Raw genomic sequence first — 27073 nt, forward strand, 5'->3', positions numbered from 1 at the left:
CGGCTCCAATGAAACCAACAGGTGACGTCACTCCTCGCTGCGTCCGTCTTTACATACGGTCTGTGGTGCTAGACCTTTCAGCACTTCAACTCAAAGCTTACATGTAAATCGACATTTGAACGTCTTTGAGCGATTAAACTACAAATTCTTCTCAGCTCTTTATCACCATTTTAACCGCCGTTTCAGCTTCTCTCAGTAAATCTGTTTTAAATGTCACGTCAGGTGAAACTTCATTTCTTCTAACATCTTCATCTCCTTTTACTGCCACACAGACATTTCAGAAGCTACAAAGACTCAACATGTTGAGTTTAGTGCTTAACTGAATCTTCAACTTTTTTCACTTTGACACCGCAAATACTTCTGAAGTGTACTGAAGCTGAAAATTCAAATCCTTTAGCAGGTAAACGCACTTTTAACTGCCATTTAAACTTTCAGTAAGTCTTTATTAACTGCCACTTCAACTCTTAGGGCTTAGGGCTTCAACTTCAGGTCAAAATAGTTTTCTGATGCCTTTATCTTCAGCTTTTACTGCTGTGCAAACATATTTCAAAATTGTTCTAAATCGAGGCGACAAATTTGGTTTCTGGTTGGATGATTTCACTGAATAAATGAACTCAGACGTGGCTGTTAGCAGACTTGGTTTTGAATTTGAATTGTTAATTGGATGCAAAGGTGTTTATTGATTTAGCTGGTCTGATGATATGAAGTCAGTCACATTATTCACATGCAGACACAACAGTGTTCAGTGAATAATGAATAATACGGCCTCAGGTGTTTGTTGGGATTCTCTCCACAATTAACAGCCTGTCTGCTGTGTGGTCAGAGGAAAATATAATATTCTCTATATTTTCTTATACAGAGTTTCCCTTCAAAGGAAATTATTTGTCACAGCACCTCGAGCCATCCAACCTCCAAATATAACTTGCTCAGGCCTAAGCAAGTCATGTTTATTTATTCACATTTATTTGTACACCCATTCAAAAACTGTCCAACATCACTGGAGTCACGTTGCAAAGTGTTTGTGGTAACGTTAGGACGACTCATTTTGTTAGGAGACGCTTGGTGTGGCGAGGATGCTGCTCTGCCTTCTCCAGACACCGAGCTTCAGTCGCCAATAGTCCTGGAAAGAGTTCTCACATTTGTGTTTCCTTATCTCTCTCCCTTCAAGGCAAGAAAACTTTTCCACCATGTTGCTGCGGAGACGTCGTCTTTGCTTGCTTACTGACTGCAGTCAAAACTCCAGCAACAGTTGTAGTATATAGTAGGGATGTGCAGAGGGCCCAGTGTTTATATTTGTATCTGTATTTGTTGAGGCAGCAAAATTATTTGCATTTGTATTCGAATAAAAGTGGAAAGAGGCTTAAAAATCCTGTTTTTGTTTTTATTACACTTATAATTTTAGATAATTAAAGATGAAAATGACAGTGATGTCCAAATTAAGAAATGTGCGTCATGTAGCAGGTGGATGTGACTCCCCTCACTGAGACCTGCTGATAGACGTCACAGCGGAGCAGAGGAGAGACACTGAGATAGCGACTATAACTGACCTGCTTGCTGGTATTTGAGATGTTTCGGTTTTTTTTCTTCCCAAAAACAAATAATTTTAAAAATATTTGTATGTTGTTTGCCGAATAACGTATTTGTATTCGGGCACACCCCTAGTATGTAGAACAACTTTACTGTTCGGCTTGCGGCCTTCATCAGGGTCATCATGAAACACATCACAAACAACATTTAAAATAGGGTATGAAGCACAAAAAAATTCAAAAAGGTAAAAAAAAAAAAATACATCCACACACATATCAGTCCTACAAGGATGGGTTGGGTATATGGTCATGTGGCTTCAGATCAGTCGTTGTCTCAGACTGTATATATATTGGTAACCTTCCACCTTTTTTAAAAAAACACTAAATTTTCTCTGTATTAAGTTGAAAGTGACAGAAGTAGAAGGTATCCATCATTCTTTATTTCATATTGAATGTAACTGAAACTTTGCTTTTGATTTACAACTTAACATATTATTTAATACAATAAAACAAATGAAAATATTGGTCCGCTTAACTTAATATTTAGTAGTTCAGCCTTTGGAGGTGATAACTGCAGTCAAGCTCTTTCTGTAACTCTGAATAAGGTTTCTACTCTTCTTCACTGGTAGTTCAGACTCTTCTTCACTGGTAGTTCAGACTGTTTTTGAACAAACTGATCCAGTTCTCTCAGGTTTGATGGCTGCCGTCTCCCAACTACAAGTTTCAGCTCTTTCCACAGATGTTCAATGGGATTCAGATCAGGACTCATAGCAGCTACTTCAGAATAGTCCAACGTTTTCTTCTCATCCACTCTTGGCTGCTTTTTGATGTATGTTTGGGGTCATTATCCTGCTGGAAGCCCCTGACCTGCGACTAAAACACTGGGCTATATGTTTCACTCCAAAATGTCTTGATAGTGCCTGAGGCAGCAAAGATACCTCAAAACATTACTAAGCCTCCTTCATGTTTTTCTTTTCTTTAAAGGCTCCATTTTTTCTTCTGCAAACACAAGGATGGTGTGATTTACCAAAAAGCTCTAATTTAGTTTCATCTGTCTACAGCACATTCTCCCAGAAGGACTGCGGCTTGTCAACATGCCTTTTGGCAAAGTCCAGTCCAGACCAGACCATGGAGCCCATTTTCATTCAGACAGCGACGGATGATGTGACTTGAACCTATTGTACCTTGAACTTGAGGATCAGCTTGGATCTGTACTGAAGTTTCTTTGGTTCTTTCTCGACCGTTTGAGCAATCCTTCTGTTCAATCTCTGGCCAATTTTCTTCTTGCGACCACATCCAGAGATGTTGGCTACAGCTCCACGGGCCTTAAACTTCTTAATAATACTGGCAACAGTGGTCACAGGAACATCGAACTCTTTAAAGATAGTCTTGTAACCTTTACGTTGAACATGCTTGGCTATTAACTCTTCAGACCACTTTCTAGTTTTCCTTCTGTTTTCCAAGTTCTTTGTAATGCACACAGTGGCACAAAACAACAGAGTGAGCAATTTTCTCCTTTTAAACTGGCTGCTTAAAGTATCACTACAAACCAATTATTTCTAACTACTTCTAAAGGGTACCTTTTAGTTCAGACTATTTTATAATGTCTTTGTAGAATAAACATGAATTCAGTTATTTTCAAACCAAACATAGACACGCAATGATAATAAAATATCTTTTCATTTCAACAATGAATGGTGCATTATTTTCATAAAATGCAAGGAAGGGTACCAATAATCTGTATAAGAGACATAAGTGACATCATATTTCATCCATAAACTGGAGACTCTGTTAAAAACACACAGTAGATGAGCGATGATATGATTAATCTCATGGCACCCACTTTGGGAACCACTAATATATTATATTTTTCTCTATATAATGAATTAGGACATGTTCTTCTTAGTAGAATCTTTTCTTTTGGCTTCAGTTTTTCTGTAAAAAAAACTGATTTGTTGCAGAAGAAGTGGTTGCTATCTGCAGACGTCTGCTCTGTGAAGCCTCGGGGGTAAAAAAACCTCCGGCTGTTAGATGTGACATCTCAGTCTGTTTTGGGGACTGTGATGTAATCTTCATCTGAGCATGTCTGAACGCTCCAAATCTGCTGCCTCAGTCACTTCTCTGGGAAAAAATAACCCGGGGCAAAAAAAAAAAGAACCTGCCTGCCGTCGGCCATTTCTAGCCCTCATCAGATCCGGTATCCAAGAAACATGAACATGTCAGTCACTCAGCTGTTCACAAAATGACCTAAACTCCAAGGTCCAGGTCATGATGTGACCTAAATATGGAACTACAGTTACATGATAAGAGGTGGTTGTATATGAGGAGAGATGGACACCCGTCTGTGTTTAAATATGGATTCAAGATTCAAACTGATGAGACAGAGCTAACCTCTTCACAATATGAATATTATAACTTAAAACATATAAATAACTTAACTGAGGCTTAAAGCTCAATTATACAAGAAGCACTGCAGTAAGAGAGTGACATTAAAACTTGATGTGATTTTAAAAACATTAGAATTAAAAGTAGTTACAACTAATTCAGTCTCAGTCAAAACTGTTTTTATACTTCTAGCTCCTACTACTTTTATGTATTTATTATTTTTACAGCATAACATGTAAGTGGACTAAATACAATACAAAAAACATGGAAATACAACAGCTGCAGTGTTGAAAATGATAAAGAGAAGGAAAGCTGTTATCAAACCAGGCCAGAACTTCACTTTTTTGTGTTCAGTGTCAGTAACGGAGAAAAAATACACCGTTCACCTGGTATCAGACTAAGCTGAAGTGCTGGAGCTAAAAAATATCAAACTAAATGAAAAAAAGCTCCTGCACACTCAAATCTGTGCAAGAATCTTTCAGAAACCGTCGTGCACTGAAGGTCTACGTAAAGATATAGTGGAGTAATGGCGTCCTGAGCAGAGAATGAAGTCACACTCCCCCCCCAGTCCGGCCATGCGTGCATGTTAGTGCATGTGAGCGTGCATGTGAGTCCCTCCGTGTCCTCCAGTGGCTGTTTCCAATATGGCGGCTGCGTCACAAACTTTCTCAAATTACAGCTAAACAGTACATTAAATATTTATTCGATCTCCACCGCCTAGTTTGACAGTTTGATCTGAGTTTTGTTCGAGCTGTCTGTTCAGATGCTGTTGTGTTCTGAGATGCTGGTTCATCTTTAAAAAGATATATTGTGTGTCACATTTGTTCAGCTTGTTGTGGACACTGTCGGGCAGTCATGCATTACTTTGTGGCACGTTACAGTAATCTAAATACTTAGTTCAGTAACAGTAGTGCAAGAGATTACAATTTGAAAATCAGTAATTATATTACAGTTACTAATCCCAGTAACGCTCCGTTCCTTTTGTTCCTGGTTTTAATCTTTCTCTATCAAAGTAAATAAGTTAAATTTGTAACTGAACAGTAGCAGCAGAAAAAGGCTGATAAACTATATTTAGGGGAAATCTCAGTGAATCGCTCCACCTGTCCTCCAGATCTCCCCAAAGACAAGATAATGAGCAAAATCTTCCATCTGGCAGCTCTCTTGCAGCAAACTCTACCCAAAAAACTGTTGTCTGAATGTGCTAAATTTAATTCTGCTCTAATTAGTTTTGTGTCAAGAGGCTGCAGAGCAGGCTGGGCTGCGCCTGTGGTGATCAGAAACAAATCAATCATCAATTAGTCAGTCAGAACAGAGTGTTACCAACTCTGATTTGTAGAGACAGTCCTGCCTCTCGACCAAATCATCTTTCATCTTCTGTATTTAACACATGTAGAGACAGAAAACAAGACGTTGAAAGTTTACACAAGCAGCTTACAGCATGGATGCCTTTATTGTCCATTAGCAGCTAACTGTTAGCCGCTGTGACCAGCGATGGAAGAAGTACTCAGATCCTTTACTGCAGTACCAATACAGCAATGTAAAAATACTCCATTACAAGTAAAAGTCCTGCATGAAAAATCCTGCTACAGTAGAAGTACATAAGTATTATGAGCTTGATGTAGTTAAAGTATTGCAGTAAAAGTAGTGGTTTGGTCCCTCTGACTGATATATTATTATATATGACATCATTAGATTATTAATAGTGAAGCATCAGTGTTAGAGCAGCATGTTACTGTTGTAGCTGCTGGAGGTGGAGCTAGTTTACACTACTTTATTTATATAAAATGGCAAGGAATGGATTTAAGCTGCTAACGTTAGTGTTTGCTAACGTTATTTCCAAGGCCAAGAGTTAGCATATTATTAGCTAATGACATTATTTTGTGGGGTGACAGGTTATGTTGGAAAAAGCCGATCATTGGGTGTTACTGTATCAATACGGCTAATGTTAGCAGCTAATATTAGAGATAATGTTATGTCTGTCAAACACAGTTAATCCTCCTTCTAAAGGGGAAAAACACTGTATGAAAATATGAGCAATGAATCATGAATCTAACCTTTATGCAGTATGTTCCTCTGTAGTTAGCATCTATATTTAGGGTTGTGTTAGTCTTATAATACTGAACTATATAGACTAACTAGCTCTACACTGCTGTTCAAGAACACTGTATTTCTTCATGTCTTCCTAATGTATCATCAGCTGGTGAAGACGTTCACTTCTTACCTGAGCTACTCCAAAAGCGTTAGCGTTAGCGTTAGCTACTAAATTAATTGTTCTAGCCGGTAAAATCGACAGCTAGAAATGAGTTTTGATGGTAAATGTGTTTCCAGGACTGGATACCTCTCTGTGTATTAATTACAAAACATATCATGAAAAAATTAAAGTTGCAATCTCAGACGAAGTATTCACAAATATGCCACTAAAAAAATTAAAGGAAGAGTACAAAAGTAAAGCAGCAGACTTCAGTTTGTGCAGAACGAGAGCATCACAAGCTGCAGGACTTCAACACGGTGTCATCGGTGTCGTATGTGTGTGTGAGTACATGCAGATGTTGCTGACGGTGCGTGTTTCCATTTATAAACTCTGCTCGAAGGCTGAATGTTACATAAATTATGACATTACATTATTTATCATTGATGCCCACTCACCCGCTCCGCCGACTGAGCCGTCCCGAAGAAGATGGGGATGAAGGCGAGCCAGATGATGCAGGTCGTGTACATAGTAAATCCAATGGGTTTGGCCTCGTTGAATGTCTCTGGCACGCCGCGCGTCTTGATGGCGTAAACAGTACATGTGACCATCAAGAGGATGCTGTAGCCCAGCGAGCAGATGAGCGACAGGTCGGAGATGTCACACTTGAGGACGCCGCGAGCGTTCTCGGGATCCTGCGTGCGTTGCTCGCCGTAATCCACGAAGGTGTGCGGGGGGTCGGCGGCGAACCACACCAGGACGCCCAGCAGCTGAACTGAGATGAGTGAGAAGGTAATGACGAGCTGGGAGGCCGGGGAAATGAAGCGTGGCGCCGTCACGGCCTTCTTGCCCTGTTCGAAGATGCGGTGGATGCGGTTCGTCTTGGTGAGCAGCGCGGCGTAGCTGAAGCACATCCCGAGGCCCAGGAAGATGCGGCGGAAGGAGCAGATGACAACATCGGGCGCGGCGATCATCGGGAAGGTGATGATGTAGCACAGGAATATACCCGTCAGCAGCACGTAGCTCATCTCCCGCCCCGAGGCACGCACGATTGGCGTGTCATTGAAGCGGACGAAGGTGACGATGACAAACGTGGTGGCGATGATGCCCAAAACAGAGATGAAGACGGGCACCAGCGCCCAGGGCGAGTGCCACTCCAGCTTGATGATGGGGATGGGCTGGCAGCCGGTGCGGTTGTGGTTGGGTCTCTTCTCGTAGGGGCAGAGCTCGCAGCTGAACTCGCTGGCCTGGACGTGGTATCCCTCGCAGCGCTCGCAGTGCCAGCAGCACGGGACGCCCTTCACCACCTTCTTCCTCTCGCCGGTTCGACAGGGCAGGCTGCACACCGAGGCCGGCAGGGAGGAGTCGCCCGTCGTCCACTGCAGGGCCTCCATCTGCAGGGAGGACGGAGGAACCAGGCTGGTTAACATTCATCAAGTCTGACTTATAAATATGTTGTTTTCCATATAAATATCATTACTATTACATTACAGGCTTTAATGGTGTTAAAATCATTGACGCTGGTTCGTGGTCCTTACGTTTAGATGCAGCTGATTGGTCCAGTGTCCGATGACCTTGTACTCTGCCGTCGACCTGTTGTTGATCTGATACTGGAAGATGTCGTAGCGTCCGGGAGCGTCGCCGTTCTCGTTAAAGATGACCGGAGTCCCCGCACTTCCTGTAAAAAAACACAAAGCAAAGAACCGGTGTCAGATGTTGTTGTCTTACTATATATTAATTTCTTTTACTCAGTTAATCAGTTTCTTTACTTCTGCAGCTGACAGAAGAGTCTGTTTGTCTTTTTACTCTCATTTCTTCCTGATATTCTCTGTGTTTTCTGTGGATGTGATGCAGGTTTTCCTCTCAGTCTGACTCATCTTTATCACAGTTTCGCCGCCAAAACAACCACACAAACGTCTTGTTGCCATATTGACTAAATCCCTCCTGCCAAACAGAAATCTCATGCTGTTTGACACTGTTTGCACCCAGACAGCAGTTTAATAATAATAAAAACAACTGAAACATGAGGGAAATAACATCTGCTGACTCCAGTCAGACATGATTTCTCCAGAGCAATGATGTAAAAACTGCTACATACCGAAGTAATATGTAAAAATAATCATATTCTGAGGATTTACATACTTACTACAGGCAGATTATCACCACATATTTAACAAAACAAGCTGTTTTTTTTTTTTTAATCCATGAATTTACAGAGGATACTGTCCGCCCCCTTCAAAAATCCCAAAACCATTTTAAAAAAACATTTGAGGCTCATTGTTTTCATTCTTTACAGATTTTCATTAATACATGCAAGACAGAAAAGCTCAGAAAACGCTGAAAAGACTGAAAAGAAAAAAATGTAAATGAGCAGCTGATCATCTCACAGAGAAATTAAATAATAAAAGGATGAACTACAGACTGTTTTACTGCAACATTTTTATGCTTTTTATATCTGATTTATTTATGATATATCCACAAAGATGAGAATAATGAGCCTTAATGAGTGATGTTACTCACTACTTTCTGACAGTAAGCACAGTACAAACAAGCTGTGTTTACACTGACAGCACGTATTTAAATTTTTTTACAAATCCAGATGGCATTCAGAATTTATTTTTGTCAAATTCTCCTACCTGCCAAAATCAAAACATTTAGCTTTCCTAGTTTCCTACAAAACATATTTGGTAAAACAAAAAGTAGGAGAACAGACTGTAAACATGATTTCTAGAAGGCGGGATCGGGCTGGAACGTGTGCGTGTCCACATACTTTTGGCCATGTAGAATCGGGAACACTAAAAGCATCAGTTTTAAATCCAAATGTAGTATTTTACAGTGTTTAAACATCAGAGCTTCAGTTAATCCTCCTAAACTTCAGTCTTTTCTCTCAGCTCATGTATTCACTGTATTGTGTTGTTTCGTACAATAAGTGCTGCCTTCATGGCTACGAGGCAAATTTAACATGGGGGACGGCGGAGTCTTGAACTTGAAGCGGATTAGTTTGGAGCTGCTGAAGCCGAGAGGAAGAGCAGCAGATTGGAGTTAAAGAGCAGAACAACAAAAAAAAAAGAGAAAAGAAACAGATTTATAATGAAGCGAGTAGGCGTCGGTTTTGATTCTATCCTGCCCCGATTTCCTTCTTCAACATGAATAAAAGCATCACAAATCACATCAGCGCGAGAGATGAATCACCACAGCTCGCCTCAGGATGTAGAAACCCCCCCCCCCCACACTCCAACGCCGCCACCTCGTCCTCTCCATCCCCCCACTTCACTTCACTTCACTTCATTTCACTTCACAGAAGCTGTGTTGATACAGAATTATCATCCTCGCTCCACATTATTTCCAAACATGATAATCACGATAACTCTGTGGTGAAACATGCTGCGGCTTTGTCATTAAACACAATAAAGACGCTGCACAAACACACGATCTGTCTTAAAGGATAAAAACAGACGTTACAGTAGAATCCAGAATATAAAGCTCTTTGAGTCTCTTAAAGGAGAAAACCGCTGGGTTCACATGTTTAATCTTATTTCCTTTAAAGAAAAACATACACTTAAAGGACAGTTCACAATTTTACAAGTCTGTCTGAAACCAACCAGTCAGGAGCCCAAATGAACATTAAAGCTGTTTTTCTTGCTGTAATCATTCCTCCTGTTCATACTGACCATTAGAAGATCCCTTCATAATGACCTTACAATGGAAGTGATGGAGGACAAAAATGTATTTCAAAGTTTATCTGAAGCTAATATGAAGCTTCAGCGTCCAAATGAGTCAAATCAAGTAGATATCTTTCAACGTTACAGTCTTTTTAGTGCCAAAGTTCCTCTTTTTGTTACTATACTTCCACCTGCAGCTCAACAGGGAAACACTGTCCGAGGAAACACAAAGAGGGAATTTGATGCTAAAAAGACTCTAAATGTGTCAGATATCCACTTGATATGACTAACTCAGACTGCTGAAGCTGAATAGAAGCTTCACACAGACTTTTAAATGACTGTGTGGACATACTGTGGATTTTGGTCTCCATCACTTCCATTGAAAGCACATCTGAAGGATCTTTTAATATCCAGTATGAACAGGAGGAATGATTACAGCGAGGAAAACCTCTTTCACTGTTCATATGGACACCTGGCTGCTGGTTTAAAGACGCACTGGAAACATTGTGAACACGTTCCTTTAACATACAATAACTGCTAACTAAGCTAACAACTAACTACGTTGCCGTCTGTCCAACTGGGGGTCTTTAAGGGTCCCAGACCCAGGAACTGAGCAGGAGGTCTGCTTCATTGTTATCGCTGTGAGTCTTGGTTCTGTATTTCAATAAGTATACCTCTGATCCTTCCTCTAGTGCCACCCTCAGCTCAACAATGAACTTTTACACAAGAAATATCCAAATCTAATGGTCACATTGTCATGAAATACGGTGTTCTCTCCTCGGTGGGTCTGTTCAGGTCCACCACACGTTGGATCTGGTCTAATAATCCTCAGATCTATTTAGATCAAGACATGCGCCAGTCTACTGATTTTACCACCGCAGTGAAACATGCAGACTGTTTTGATTGCCCGTCATTACCGTGATTATAGTCACTAGCGAGGACCACACCATCAACAAAATGCTTCTGGATGATTTATTACGGAAAACAATTCATGTGCACAGTTCTTCCGGTTGCTGACTGCGTTTTGGGGAAGCTTATGGGGAATCCGCCACAAACCCCTCAGTACCCTACGAAGGAGTGGAAGAATCAGGAAAAAACAGGAAGAGCGGAAGAAGAGGAGAGGGTTAGGTGGTATTTATAGGAATGCCGGAAGTGGCGTGATCCTGCTCCTGAAAGTCCACTCAATAGCTTCATTCTCAGAGGGTCTGCCTTCATCAGCAGTTTGATTTTGTTTAGCCTGTAAGAGTCCTGTTAATAGCCAGCAAACAACACTTACTTAAGTTATTGCACTCCATGTTGTTTAGCCACAAAGAAGAAGCTTTCTACTGGTCAAACAGATGCAGAATAACCAGAGAAGCTCCTGTCTGTCCAGCTCTAGACACCATGACTTTCTATATTAACATTAGCTGTAGTGAGCTGCAGTTCACCTGACTGACAAACTCAGTTCAGTCTCGTTCTTCCTCTCTGGTCTGTTAGTGGTGATGTGTAGACGGTGTGTAGGGGGGCGGTGAGCCACTGGCTGTTAGATGAATTTAACTGTCAACATCCAGCAGATAACACTTACAAACTAATCCAGAACAGGCACCGATCGATCAATTTCATCAGGGAATGTAATGAATTTTGTAAGTATGAATGTGTGTGTAGATTCTCAGAGACACTGAGCTGCATTTAAAGTGATTTCCAGTCAACTGTCTTGATCTTTCTTCCTCGTATTATTATTATTATTATCTGTAAGATTGAGACAGTGTATCGAGGTCTAGTAAAAGAGATTTTTATTCTTTGCTTTCCAACTTGTTTCCACTGAGCACATCTCTTAAACCCGGTCTGACTGACTGTGGGACTTTATTTCTAAGTCATCGATGCATTGATGCTTCTGCAGTCTGTGATTTCACAGCTGGAGCTCGTCAGCAGATCAGAGCTCTTCATTCAGAGAGTTGATACTTCATTAATCCACCGGTCGGACCCGAACCCGATCCGACAGCAGCGGCTCTTCTTCACCTCGCTGACAGGCGGCGCGTGGTGTCGATCTGAAACACAGCGGAGCGATGTCTCAGACTTTTTATTGAACTTGTCTCCTGCATCGATCGTTTCTGGGGACCGTGGCGGACGACGGCGTGGGCGGTTCGGAGCTGCAGCCTGTCAGCTCGTCCATTCATGTGTGTGATAATGTCTCCCAACGTTCACATTCACTCAGTCTGACTGCAGCTTTCAACATTCACTCTGCTGCCTCCTGTCCTCATTCAGCTCTTCTGTCATTTTCAACTGAACTGTCATTATCATTTTATGATTTCTCTTCAGATTGGCTTGTTTTTATTTGTCACATGTAGAGCTGCAATGATTAGACGATGGACAGAAAATAATTGCCAACTATTTTGAGTCTTTTTTAAAGAAAAAAATGTCCCAATTCTCTGATTTCAGCTTCTAAAATGTGAATATTTTCTGGTGTCTTTAGTCCTTTATGACAGTAAACTGAATATCGTTGGTTGAGGACTGTTGGTCGGGACAAAAGAAAACATCTGATGTCATCTTGGGCTTTGGGAAACATTGATTGACATTTTTCACCATTTTATAGACCAAACGACTAATAATTTAATCGAGAAAATAATCGACAGACTAATCAGTAATGAAAATTACTGTCAGTTGCAGCTCTAGTCAGATGTCTTCGAAAAAGTTAATATCTGCTTTTGCACAATATTTGACAGGTCAGAATTGTATTTCTGGTAGATCACAGCAGATGACTTACAATGTTGGGTTTCATCCTTGGTTGCTAAGGTGGTTGCTAAGGTGTTTCCATGTGTTGTTCACTCTCATATTTCAGATGTGATTCAGCTCCAACATGTACGGATGGATTTGAGAAGTTGACATTTGGAGTAAAGAAGGAGAAAAAGAAGTGAAATCCTGCTACTATAGTTTGTTTACGTAGCCTCCGGAGCCGGAGGAAGCTTCCTGAAAGCTGACCAATCAGAACAGAGTGGGCTCATCAGGAGGCGGGGCCTTAAAGAGACAGGAGCTGCTAGGAGCTGTTGTTGCTAAGGTTTTCCCCATATGTTGTTCATGTCCATGAAGAATGAAGAAAAGTAGTAAAACCTGCTTCTACAGTTTGTTTACGTAGCCTCCAGAGCAGCCGGAAGTCAGCCAATCAGAACAGAGTGGGCTCATCAGGAGGCGGGGCCTTAAAGAGACAGGAGCTAAAACGGCCTGTTTCAGACAGAGGCTGAACTGAGGGGCTGCATAAAGGACCAGTAGAAGGTAAATAAGGGGTTTTTAACTGGAAATCATGCAAATATATTCCAGTAGAGCCCCAGAATATAAACATAGAGCTGTAGATGTGCAGAATATGTCCTCTTTAACTGGCTAACAACACATCCACATCAAGCCATTTGTTTCTCCGTCGCTTCCTTTCTAACACTAATCTGGCATTTTTCTCACCCACATGGAGCTTTTCCAAAACTATCTCCAGAGAAGATAAATCTTGAAATGTCAGGTTGGTATTTCAGTGTGTGAACGGGGAAAACTGAGCTTTACAAAACTATGATGAAAACCTGCACAGTCACATTCGGGGGGGGGGGGGGGGGGGGGGGCTGTGTGGCAGTAAATTAAATTACAGAAGACAACTTCTCTCTCTTCTCTACCTTTCTCTGTGCTCTCTTATTTTAAATGTCAGTACAGCTGAATGCGACGCAGCTGCTCCCATCAACCTGTATTTATTTATGCATCTGTCAGAAGATGTCACGATAATAAAATAATGATGTGATCAGCAGCGCAGCGCAGCAGCTTATGAGCTGGTTAACAGGTAGTATTTATGAGCAGCAATAAAATGACTATTTCACATCATATATATTCTGTTGAAACATGTGTAAATGAGAACAATTAAACGTTAAAACACAGTATAGATGATCACACAGAGCAGCAGGAGACAGAACAGCAGTCTAACCCAACTGTATCACGCTGCAGCTTCACCAAGTTCAATTTATGACTTTTACAGACAGTTTTAATACCACTTGGAATCCAATTTAATGCTATTATGGAATTTCCCATCTTTAGGGGTTACATCGGGTCAAGCTACAATTCTTAAGTAGAAGAAGATATTCTCTCCTCTCCTTCAGACTCAGAGTAACTGTGTGATGTTTGGGGGAAGCAGAAGCCTCTCTGATAAAGGATAAATTGGCGTTGCCGTGGTGACCAAGGTCGGAGGGGGCCTTCCTTGACAACACAGATAGGTGACTGCATAGATTCCTTTGGCACAATCATTCAAACCAGAATGCGCTGACGGTCGCCTGAAGTTCGATGCGACGTGACCTGAACTAACACGAGTAAAGTGTTTAGAAACTAATGAACCAATTATATGAATGTTTTCATATTGTAGGTCGATCTGTTGGGGTTAAAGACTAAGAGTCAGACCTCCAGAGGGCAGAACGGGAAGAGACATCATCTTGATGTTCAATAAACGTTCTCAGCATTAAGACATCGAAGGCTCGTGTGCACTTTCCACAGTTACCTGTTTCACAGACAAAGTATGAAAGATATCAAAAACCCATCAGGGGTAATAAGGTCTAGAATTATTTATCAAATGCAATGTGAAATGACTTTTGTCATTATTTCCTTGCAGAATATAACGATCATTCCCAATAATATAACTGATACTTATTAATCATGATCAGATGTTGCTAAGCAGCAGAAGAAGAATGGATGAATGGATTAACAAATGAAAAATAATTAATTCATTTACAGTCAAACGTCTGGAACAACAGAATAGCTGATTTTCCAGCCAGGTTTTGCTAAAATCACATTTTAAAAAAAAACATTTTATAACTAACATCACTGCCTATAGCAGGCTAGAAAACATATTTCAGACCTTTATGAATGAAATTCAAGTCTTTTAAATAAATTCTATGCTTTTTAAGACTTTTCAAGACCTGCAGATAAACTATGAAAAGAAGAAGAAGAAGATTCAGTTGTTTTCTGTGTTTCCTGGGTTTCAGTGCGGATGGACAGCTGTATGAAAACAGACATCTTTGCAAACTTTGTATGCAGAGAAGAACTGGAGTATGTTGAGTAGAGAGGATCCAGACACTAGAATAAACCAACTCAGCTGTGTCATGTAGAACAGAAACAAAGGAGACGGAGTTTGGATGGTCGACTGCTGCTGTGAAGACATGAGATAGAGACCCACGTGAACATCTCACTCTGGGAATGAAAGAGAATGTTGAACTACTCCTTTAATGCTTCCACAGTGCCGTAACAAACGGCAGAGTTCTCTCTTCCTGCTTTGTTCAGCACTTTTAAAAAAAGCTGCATATTTAAAGTGAAGTCACAGCAGGAGACGATCACATATTCATCACCTCACCTACAGTATCTGCTCCCCCTTCCTCCTCCTCTTCCTCCTCCTCCTCCTCCCTCCATCACTGATCCGACTGAAAAAGGGTTCTCTCTCTTCCTGCAGCTCCACAGGGTCAGTCACGCTGCATCCCCCTTAAAAACGGCAACAAGCAGCTTTTATCGCCTCTTAGTAAGCATCGGCTGTCCAAATGAATCAGGGGGGAATCTCCCTGACATCCTCCCTCCCCCTCTTCCTCCCTCCCACGCCGCTCCCTCCCTCCCTCGCTCTGCTGATCATGTTCAAACAGGAACGTTACCACAAAAGGCCTCATGCAGATGGCTTTAGCACAGCGAGCGCTAACATTAGCACAAGTGTCTCGATTAGCCTCCCGACGCTCCTCTAAAAATAAGCACAGGGGCGAGGAGCGCACGGCTGAGTTGCCGATTAGCCTCCCGGCCGCTGCTGCCACGGAGCGCCGCTTCGCTTGCTGGATTTTCCCGCATTTCATACATGGAATTATGGGTAACCCCACTGCCCCGCGCTCAAGAGAAGCGAAGCAGAAAAAAAAACAGAGAAGCAGCTCGAGTTTGATTCATGTCAACGTTTGATGTATGTGAAGGTTCAACCGAGCATGCTGCTCACAGATTCACACAGGAAAGCCCCAAACACAGCATGACATCGGCGTGTGTGAGTGTGTGTGTGTGTGTAGACCTTAATAAGCTCGATCAGGCACAAAACACACATGCGCCACATGCTGCTGAGCCAGGACTCAGCGGTGATGCACGTGTGCTTTCGCAGCGCGCGGAGAAGCTGACATGTTCTCCGAGGCTGCAGGTTAACTCATCGTTTCATCATATTCAGGTCATCACTGACTCTATAAAAATGTCAAAATAAAGCCAAAATGTCTCTCTCTGGTACCCTGAGTCCACTTGTTAGGTTTCTTCTGTATTTACAGGAAGCGCCGGCGTGTTTTCATCCAGGAACAGGCCTCAGTAGTCGTCTCAGTCTTCTCTTCTGGGTCCCCACAAGGATAGAAATACAGTAACACACGAGCACATTATATCCTGGATCTGCTTTTTTTGTGCCGAGTTGAGAAAGATTTCTCCTCCGGGCTTTAATCTGAAAGATGACTGACTAATCTTCTTGTCTGTGACACGTTTCCTGTTTCTGTCCTCATTTGCTTTAATTCACCGAACGATGCAACAAACAGTTTTAATGTTTCAAAAAAAAAAAAAAAAAAAAAAAAAAAGCCACGACGTGCAGCGCAGCAAGAACCCGGCTTTAAATGAGCACAGATTTACTGTTTCAGCCCTGCGGGGGAAGTTCACCGCTGATTCAATGTTTAATGTCTCTCCTCCTCCTCCTGCAGAAATAACATCCAGCAGCAGCTCCACACATCCATCAGGCCCGACACACAGAGAGAGATGAATCCCTGAGAGCTCAAACACATCAGCCACAAAATCTGCTCCGTCTCTCTGTTTCATTTCTGCGTCTCTCCTATCTCTCCGTGCTGAGCAGGTAGATAGGAAAATTATTCAAATTGAATCCCCGTCCTCAGGTAGGAGGCGGGAGGAGGGGACGGGGGAGACATATGGGGACTGTATGGGAAGATCTCCTGTCTGAAGTATTAAAATTTACAGGAGGATCTCGCCGAGAGTGGACGGCAGATGTACCAGAGAGGAGAGGAAAGAAGGACTTTTGTGTTTTCATCAATGCAGAAGATTGATTTTATTCCATTTCAGTGTCATGATCAGTGTTGGGACAGTTACTGATACACATAACTCATTGTAAAAACATGTCTTTACTCATTACTTAGCAGCAAAACTAACGATTTATATTACTTTCATTACTCAGGCGTCAGCTCCGTCAAAAGCGGCGTTCCCACCGCAGGAACTTAAGAACCTTCTGAAGAAGTCGGTTCCTCCACCAACGTTCTATATGAAGACCCAGGAAGATCGTTTTACCTCCTAAAAAGCCCCTACTGGAGGAGGGGGGGGGGGCCTTCATCAACTTGTGTACCGCTTCATTCATTTGGGACAGGGGGGAGGACGTTTCTCTTCGTGTTAAAAGTGTCTGTTGTCGACTTCCTGATCCGTTTTTTAAAAGGAGCGAGAGGAAAAATAGAGAGAGTGCGAGCGAGCGAGCTAGAGAGTGAGTGAATGAAGAGAGGGAGCAGCGGTAGCGAGAACAAAGCCGGTGAATTATGTTCTACAGCAGAAATAAAAGCAACAAACACTCGGCGGGTGATTTACTGTTCTGCTTTTCATTCATTCATTTACATCCAACTCATGCAGCAGGAAATACAAAGATACCAAGTTTCCTCTTGTGTGAACACTGAGTTTCAAGCACTGCCGTCATTTTTTAATTCCTCATCGGTCTAATTTGCAGGATCTACCTGGTCGCTCAGGTGCATCAGATGCAAACAGGGAGACTTTTAGTTCTGGAGATGAATTCTTCTGGTTCTAAAGTACCTGGAACCTGAAACAAGCTGATGAACTGATCTACTAACAGGTATTGTGTGTTTGTATCCAAAGCCTGATGTTTCTTATTCCTCCTTGTTGTGGTTCATATCACAACCTACTGAAGTTCTTTTAGAAATTTATAATGTGGTACAAAGTCGAGAGGTTGTGACATGCAGCTCAACAAGTGTGCACAGTGGTGAGTTACAATCTGATCGCTGTTATTAGTCTTTGGAGCCGTTTCTAATCAGACTAACGTGACCAAACTCTTCATGATGAAGGAACATGTTACCAAGACTCACTGACGTGTTTTTAATAGTTTTGGCCCCATTTCTAACATCATGTCTCATTTGTGTAGAGCTGCAATGATTAGTTGATTAATCAATTAGTTGTCAACTATCAAAATGAATTGATTTTGATAAATTAACCGTTTTGAGTCATTTTAACTGGTTTCTTTAGTCCTCTATGACAGTAAAGTGAATATCTTTGAGGACATGTTGGGTTTTGTTGAACACTGATCAACGTTTTCTGACATTTTAAAGACCAAACAATTAATTGATTAATGGAGAAAATTTCATTTCATTTTAAAGTTTTATATGTAAGCCTTGAAAATCATTGAGGTTTCCCTCATTTGCAAAAATAATCAACAGATTAATTGATAATGAAATGAATCGTCTTGTGTTTCTTTGACATTTTGTCTTGATGTCTTTTATGTTTAGTGTGAAGCACTTTGAACTGTTGAAAGCTGTAATACAAATACACTGGTTTTGTAAGTTTAAGCCAAATAAATTGAACAGAAGACTCATCATGTTGTGATTGTCGCTCGTCCCTGAGAAGTTTAACAAACATGTTCACCTTGAAAATGAAAGTAAAACAGTCACACTCAGCCTCAGCTGGAGTGAAGAAACCAAAGAATGTGTCTGGAACTTTTTTCTTTTCTACTTTAAATGAATTAAATTCTCATCACCGAGTCCTGAAAGGCTCCAACGAGGGAAAAAACAGCTTTATCGAAGCTTTTGTGAAACCTGCGGACGGCCTTGATTCAACCTGAGACACGAACATCACTTCTCATGTTTGAGTGCAGGAGGAGAGAAAATCAATCCGATCCTGATAAATCGTATGAACGAGGGACGTCGTTCTGACCGGTGATGTGGGAGCACTTTCCCAAGTTTCAGTTTGATGAGAGACCAGCTCCCAAAATCCTCGTCAACATGTTGATACGCTGAGTTGAATCTATGAATCGATGAACGGTAAAATTAACTGGCAGCTATTTTGATTTTTCACGCACATTTCCTGCTTCCAGCTTCTCAGATGTGACGACGTGCTGAACAGCATCATGTATAAAACTCAGCAAAGTTTAGTTTTAATAGCTTCAAATATGGGGCTGTGTTGCAAATTTTCTTTTTAAGTATAGCCAGAAATATTTGAAAATAATAAATATTCAAGGTGAATAATTCCATTCAAGATTAATGATGAATTATAAATATGTAGAATTTAGACTCGCCTTTAGAAAACTGATTGCAAAAAGCTTTTTATTAGAGTTGTGAAGGTGTCAGCTGCTCATTTCAAAGAAAGAAAAAGAAATAAGTTTTTTTCATAATAGATAACAACAAACATTTACTCACAGTAAGTTTTACTCGTGTTATACTCACGTATTACCTGCAACTGAGCTTTTTGTCTTTATAGAAGGAGTGAAAACCTACAAATTAAAGAGTTTACAGATAAATAACACGAACAACTGATCAGTCAACAGCCAAACTTTGACGTGCACACGTCACTTGGACTAGCAGGGGTTAAAAATAACTATGATAGCTCATTTTGCTCATAAGGACCTGAGCTATTGATACGCTTATTGACTGCAGGACAGTCCTATTGGTTTAACTGCGGAAGGTGACTCACTGACGTGTGTTTTTTCCCTCATGGCTTACCGTAGCTGCATGTGCTTCACATCTCAGCTATTAAACTGGTGAGAAATGTTATTATTACTGATCGAAATGATGGACAAAACTACCAAAATAAGCCAGAATTGTCCTTTAAACATATCCATCACCTGCTAAATCTACAGTCCTCTCCTCGTTTTCACAAAATTATAGAAACTTTAATATAAAAACTCATAGTTCCTGACATTTCCTCTGACGTGTGATAGTGGATCTGTAAGATTACTCATCTCAGCACATATGAGGAGGAGTGTGAGATTTAATATTCCGCAGCTGTGTGTGTGTGTGTGTTGAAGTTTTGTGATTATTAAAGTTGTGTGAAAGCAGACGGATCATCAGACTGAAGCAGCTCCCACCGAGCTGAGAATAATGAATCTGGAAGCAGGAGGAAATAAAACCCAGCGACCATATTTGGTGATTAATAACGAGCGGAGGATTTCCCCCGAAGACGGCGTCAGCATTCGCACTTCCTGCTGACAAAGGCCTCCATCCACCGCGAGGGTGACCTCTCCGCGAGAAGAGCTAGGGACTGCCGTGATGAAGAAGAGAGGAAGATGAAGAGGAAGACGATAAGGAAGGAGGAGGAGGAGGAGGAGGAATGAACAGAGGGTTAATGAGGGAGTGATGAGTCGTCCTGTTGATGAGGCGGCGCCAAAGCAGCAGCTGGAAAACAGCAGCGCCGACAAAACCGAAGACGCTGATGGAGGTCGGAAAGTCTGATAATGATTTTTATCGTCTTCTTCTTTTTCCACCTCACGCTTCTCTGTTCCTATCAGAGAGAGACGCTCATTACTCCAGCCAACCACCTCCTCCTCCTCCTCCTCCTCCTCCTCCTCCTCGCTTCTACCCCTTCATTAAAAATGGCGGCAATGTCACGCAGCCAGACGTCCATGAAAACGTGGAGAAATTCAAGTGTTGAGACGATGTCAGACGACTGGAAAACGACCCACAGATGTCGACTGTGGAGGTCATTCAAAAAAAATCACAGCCAACCAAACGGCTCCATCAGAATTTGCGCCAGAATTTTCTAGTTTGACTCTAATTCGCCAATTTCTGGTGAAGCATCACATTTTTGTGAGGTAAGGGGGGGTTACTGATCATTCAACATGAAACCCCTCCCCCTCCCCCCCAACACCTGCCCATCAGCATCCACATCACCCCCCAGGTCTGATCTTCTCTACTATTTCTGCCATTTTTCATGTGAACAACCGAATGCAACACCATGAATCATCAACATTAAGCCGCGTAACCAGAAAGGCCCAGAAAGGATGTTCTTCCTGAGGCAGCTGAAGAAGCTCCCTCACAGCAACCAAACAGGATTTCCTTCCACCCCCTACCCCCCGTTGATCAGCTACACTCCCTCCAGGGCCAGGCGGCGTGCAAGCAGGATCATCTCCGACCCATCCCACCCTGGACTCTTTGAACTTCTTCCCTCAGAAAAAAAAAGGATCCATGAAAATCCTCCACCAGCAGACACAGAAGCTGTTGATCTGCTGAATAACTGAACTGAACTGTATTAAAACTGGACTGGACATAATTTAAATGTTTATTGCACGTAACATTTCATTTTTGCACTTTATATTTACATATTATTACCTTACTTTTGCTCTATTGTTATTCTTTATTCTTCTGTTGCGTTTGTTTGTGACAAATCCTTCGTATGATGTTGATGATGATGATGATGATGATGAGGACGCTGTCTCTTACCGTTGAAGCTGACAGCGCGGATGTGCGCCAGCAGCTCCTTGCCGTCGATGTTGGCCATGCGCGGGCAAAGGCCGGGGTAACCGGCGCAGAGCTCGCGGTGCATGTGGTGCAGAGCGTGGGCCATGGCGTACACGGCGTCCATCACGAACTGAACCTTCCCTTCCTGCTCGTACGTGGAGTCACGGCTGACTTTCTCCAGACCTGGAACAGAAACGGAGACGCCCGATCAATCCCTGAAAATACATCAAACTCACCAAAACTCCACTGTTGATACGTTCAAAACCTCTAAAAATGTTAGTTTTTATCATCATCCTATAGCAGCTTTGAAAATACAACAAAAACTATATTGTAAATGTGTCTCTTTTCATAAAATTACAAGAAAACATCATCAAATCAAATCTCATAATTACTAGAAGATCTTAATCACAATAAAAATGATACAGAAGTCGTAATTATGAGGAACTGGGCCTCATGCAAGAAGAACTCGTACGAACAGATTCGTTCTTAAGAGGAACATTTCTCTGAGGTGAGAAACAGGATTTATGAGTTCAGACGTGTCCAACAGATAGTTTCTGCCTTGAAGTTTAAATATTATGCTGAAATCAACTAAAACAAAATACTGAGAGGTTGTTTTATATATATTTTATGATTTTTATTGGCATATTTTGTTTCAGCAGCTTCTTGTCTAGTATCATGTTGTGTTGCAGCTCATTCATTCATTCATCAGGCTGAAATGAACCTCACAGAACAAAGTCAGAGAAATTTGGTGAATGTTTTGACTTCCACAAAAAGTTTCTGCTCCACACTGTGGATTTATATGTAGTAGTTTTTGAGCTTAAAGTCATCGACAGACTAAATGACTAAGTGAGTTCATCCTTGCCGCCAGGCACAAAGTAAGTCACAAAGGCTTATGGGAGTGTGAAATGAAAATAACTAACCTATTAACATTAAAAAAATACATTGGCTCCATCTCATTAGCTGTGATTAAATAACAGAGAGGAGAAGACATCCTCATCTTTTATTTGAAAACTCTCTAAAGTCCTTCCAAAATTTTCACTGTGTAATTATTGTTATTAGAGCGGCGGCGCTCTGCGTTCACGCCGCCGGCCCGGGATGCAGGGAGGAGAGTGAAAGAGAGGAGGAGGAGGAAACTAACTGCTGGACTGGACCCTCCATCAACACAAGACTTCTCTGAATTAATAGGAGCTTAGAAATGAAATCCAATTTAATTTTAATGGCAGGCAGATGGCGGGGGATCTGTCCGAGGGGAGACATTTGCTCCGGCAGTAAAGACTGATTACACGTCCGTACGGCGGTAATGAATGAGCCTCAAACGGCGAGCTGAGAGCCGAGGACGTCAAACAGCCGAGGCAGAGAGGAGATGTACGGCTGAGCTGCAGATGATCGCCGCTCGCTGGAGATGATGAGTGTCTTTTGTGCTCCTCAATATTTAAAGAAAACATGTTTGAATCTGTAAATTCAATTTGTGCCTGAATACAACGTCGGATTCTGACTGAAAGGAGGTTTTCCAGAAGCTCAGTGGAAGAAGATTGTCTGTCATGAAGACTGAAAAGCAGGTGAAGGAACTGCTCCTCAGCACAAAAAATACATTTCTGAGTAAGTTTTACAGTCTTGTGTTTAGACTGTTGAGATATTTTGATCTGAAATATGAGAGTGGACAACATGACAACACATGGAAAAACCTTAGCAACCACCTTAGCAACCAAGGCTACAGACAGATGTTTATGAGCATGTGTGATGAGCTGACATCAGCTCGTCAGCAAGGTAGAAAAAACTGACGCAAACGAAGCGTCCAGAGCAGGTTGAAGCCCTGACTTTTGACTTGCAGGCAGCATTTTTACACACGTTCACCTCAAGTTTCTGAACTGTGTTTAACATCAGAAACATATAAACAACAGAAACCACAAAAAGCACAATATGTCCCTTTAAGAGTCTCCAGCCATGTTAGCAGCTCTGTGTTATCTCCGCTCATGTGTTCGTTACTACTACTACTCCCTAGTCCCAAGTCCTAAACCCAGTGTTTCCAGTATCAGACCCTTAAAGGACCAGTGTGTAGAATTTAGTGGTGTCTAGCGGAACAGATTTGGTAGAAATGGAATATGATATTCATCAGTATGTTTTAATTAGTGTTTAATCACCTGAAAATAAGAATTGTTGTGTTTTCATTATATTAGAATGAGCCTTTATATCTACAGAGGAAGCAGGTCGTCTTCCATGGAGCCGCTATGTTGCACTGCCATGTTTCTACAGTAGCCCGGGACGGACAAACCAAACACTGGTTCTAAAGAGGGAATCTTTACCTTTTTTCATGAGTTTCACAGCCACCGTAGGTTTTCCTACACGCTTTGAATGTCACTAAATCCCCCACACTGGTCCTTTAAACAAGTCATTGTGTGAATTCACAAAATGAAATCTTCATTGATATTAAAACTGAAGTTGAGTAACAAGTCTTCTTTTATTTAGAAAGAAACCAATCACACATTTGTGGTTTTGATCGATCGCTCACACATATAAAGAGCAACAGTGTTTCATCGAGCTCAGAGCGTCTCGACCACAAACACGGTTTGGTTTCTCTTTTCATGACTGGAGTCCCAGTGAGGTGTCTGAAGTTCACACCTGGTGACCTACTGTCATTACACACCAGTGTACCTACAGGAAGATGTTCCTGAATGTTTTCACCCTGAAGGATCACAGACTGTTTCCTACTGATCACTGCGTTATTCCTGCTGTGTTCCTCAGATATTTTTGCTCTGGTTAAAAATCGTTGTAGACTGACGTGGACGTTCTGGCAGGAGGAAAAGGAAACAACATTTCTTTTTCAGAAAATGCAGAAACTGCTTCAAGCAGCTGCTTCATTAACACAAACTCTGATTTATTCAACAGCCTCTCACTCTAAAGATGTTATTAACCAAAACAAATCAATAACTCATCATCCCCAGAACCTGCATGTATGATTTCTGATAAAAAAAAAAGCAATGTGAACGGCGTGTTTGGCCATGTGGTGACTAGAACATTTCTTGCCTTCCTGTTTGCTAATGAGCCTTGATGACCGATGATGACGATGATGATGGTGATGATGGTGAAACTCTGGCTGACGGTGAGGTGAGGCGGTGCGCTCGACAGACAGCTGCTGGCGTTTCATTTACACATCACTTACAGGGTAAATTTAATTCCTCCTCGACAGGATGGACGCCTTTCTGTTTTCCCGCCTCTCTCTCTCCCTTCTCTTTCAATTAGATTTGGAAATTAGATAAGCAGGAAACTAATTACAGAGGTTACCGGTGTTGGGATGAGTGCGGGGGGGAAACCGGCCCCAGCTGTGTGGTCTCACACACCTGAATATATTTACATTAATAGAGTTATCAGTAGCATCAGTCTGTGTCAGATTCATCAGCAGAGACACGTGTGACGGCAGCTCAAACATTCATAAATTCTCCTGAAGACTATTCTTTGCTTAATAATAAAACAGCACAATTCACTCTCTGCTTATCTATATCTGTAAAAAAGAACAAACATCAGTGACATCCATCATCCCAACAGTCACTCAAATGTCCACTAGTGCTGAAGATTTCTGTTACATTCATTATTTAGGGACCGAGCCCAAAAGGCAGAGGACTATTGTAAAACAGTAGTCCTCACCTAAGGGCGAGGACCCTATTGTTTTTCGTGTGTTTGTTTGTTTGTTTCTTTCTTTATTATTATGCCACTTAAACCCTAAATTTGACCCCCTAAACACACTCAAAAACTCACAAAATTTGGCACGCACATCAGGTCTGGTGAAAACTTTGATAAAATGTAAAAATTAACCCCCAAATAGCCAAAATGTGCTCTCTAGCGCCACCTATGTAACTAAAATGGCCACCATGGCCCGTAGGAATGTCGTAGAAAGATCAAACCAAAACTCAATTATTCATCTCATCAAGACCTACAAATCATACACCAACACCCCTGACCTAAATCCAACAGGAAGTCTGCAATTAGCCTTTCAAAATAAGACTTTGCCCCAATTTTGGCCCCCGAACAAACACTATCTCCTCCGAGGGAGTTAATGGTATCAGCTTCACACTTTAATAGATGACTTATGACACTATGCTGAAAAAAAGTTGTTAAAAACTTTGTAATAACAGTTTGGATTTAATAAGCCCTGAAAGTTGCAGTGCCACATCACCCTTGCAATGTTAAACAATGGGGAAGCAATATATGGGCATGGACTTTGTGGCAAACAGAGGCTTCTGACATCTAAACTATAAGTCTGACCACTTTCAAACCTGCATCAATGGATTTGCCACGAAATTTCCAACTAAAATATGATTATTAATGTAAGATTTGGCCAAAGTCATGGGATTTATGAGGATATTTCACAAGAAGCGTACTCTAAAATCCTCCTCTCCAACTGCTCCTGGTGATGTCACTCCCTCAGTGCTGTGAAACATTCCGCAATACACACTCATTATAAAATCACAGGAGGAGCAAGAAAAGACTTTAAAACTCACACTCTAATATCTCAAAAACAATAAAAGATAGAAAAAACATGTAAATTCAAGATTTGTAGGTCAAAGTCTTGTGACTCATTTAAAGTTCAAATGAAGTTTGTATCTAAAACTATGTGGAAGCAGTAAATGTTCAAAAAGGTGTGGGTTCGCTCACACTCTCCATTCAAATATATGAGTATTTTTCTGTGTCCAGCTGCAGTTACTTATTGTCTCTACACACCTGACAGTACACATGTCAATCAAACTTTCAAAATAAAAGCACACCACACTTATCATTACCAAAAAGTATGAAGTCAAATCTAAAGTCAAGACCAACAAGTCAAGACAAGTAAGTCAAGGCCATTAATGTCTTATTAAAGACCAAGCGGCAACCTTCCGGGCTGAAAAATGAAGCCAATGCAGAAGTGCCAAAAACCTGCATTCTATCTAATGGCCATCAGGGGGCGACTCCACTGACTGAAAAAAGAAGTCCGATTGTATGGAAGTCTATGAGAAAATGACCCTACTTCTCTCTTGATTCATTACCTCAGTAAACTGTTTCCTGATGAGCTGATGTTTCAAGTTTTCTTCAATACAGCATGTTGTTCATTTTGTAAATTATGGCCCCATTTAGAGTAAAATAGACGATACAGCAGAGTATGCTTTAAGGTGTGGCTATGTTGTGATTGACAAGTCGCTACCACAGCGTTGCTAATGTAATATAACCATGGCGTACAGGTGTAGCTGCTGCTATTCCAGTGTGTTTTCAGTTCACTAAAGTTTATTGTAACATTTTGGTCGCCCAAAAAATGTCTAGTTCAGCAGCTGGTTGTAATAAAAGACCCACTGATGAGTCGGATTATCAGTTTTTCCAGTGAGTACATTTTGTTTTAACGGTTTTAGGCCTGTCTTTTGCTAGCAAAAATTAGCATTAGCATTATCACTGTTAACCTTGGATTGTAAGTGCTAACCAAGCTAGCAGCTAGCGCTATGGTTAGCTCCATCCTCTCATCCAAATATGGTCACTTCTGGCTCCAAAAATCAAACATGGCGACGGCCAAATCCAAGATGTCGACACTCAAGGCTTCGCAAACCAACGGTTGACGTCACGGTGACTACGTCCATATTTTATACAGTCTATGGTAAAGACCAACAATTAACAAATCACAAACCAAGTCATGAATGTACGAGTCCAGTTTCCAAGTCGAGACCAACTAGTCTCAAGTCAACCCTGGTAAGTCATTCAACAGTTAAATGAGTTAAAACAGCAAAATAAAAACAAACAGCTGGATGGCCCTTTAAGGCTCAGTGGTTAAATCTCAAATCTCCTCTTCAAACCAAAGTGTTGACAAAAACACACACACACACACTTCACAAAATGTCCCTGAGTGCTGCT

The 27073-nt window shown here is 41.4% G+C and overlaps 1 protein-coding gene across 6 annotated transcripts in view; it reads right to left on the minus strand.

The window, feature by feature from the left end:
- The window catches only part of grm8b (glutamate receptor, metabotropic 8b), a 161036-nt gene that overhangs the window by 22110 nt on the left and 111853 nt on the right, over positions 1-27073 (minus strand). For 4 of the 6 annotated variants that reach the window (XR_006096103.1, XM_042410778.1, XM_042410779.1 and 1 more), the window contains 3 exons: positions 21185-21385; positions 7638-7777; positions 6558-7493 (listed from right to left, as the gene is read on the minus strand). Coding sequence is in view for 5 of the 6 variants with exons in the window: in XM_042410778.1 (XP_042266712.1) it covers positions 6558-7493; positions 7638-7777; positions 21185-21385 (1277 nt within the window). In the remaining variant the exon portion in view is untranslated. Of the gene's footprint in view, positions 1-6557; positions 7494-7637; positions 7778-10720; positions 11789-15108; positions 15234-21184; positions 21386-27073 lie in introns of those variants that run through there. The other 2 variants (XM_042410781.1, XM_042410782.1) reach the window with 2 other exon arrangements.

Source organism: Thunnus maccoyii, chromosome 5 (genome assembly GCF_910596095.1).
Source record: "Thunnus maccoyii chromosome 5, fThuMac1.1, whole genome shotgun sequence".
NCBI lineage: Eukaryota > Metazoa > Chordata > Actinopteri > Scombriformes > Scombridae > Thunnus > Thunnus maccoyii.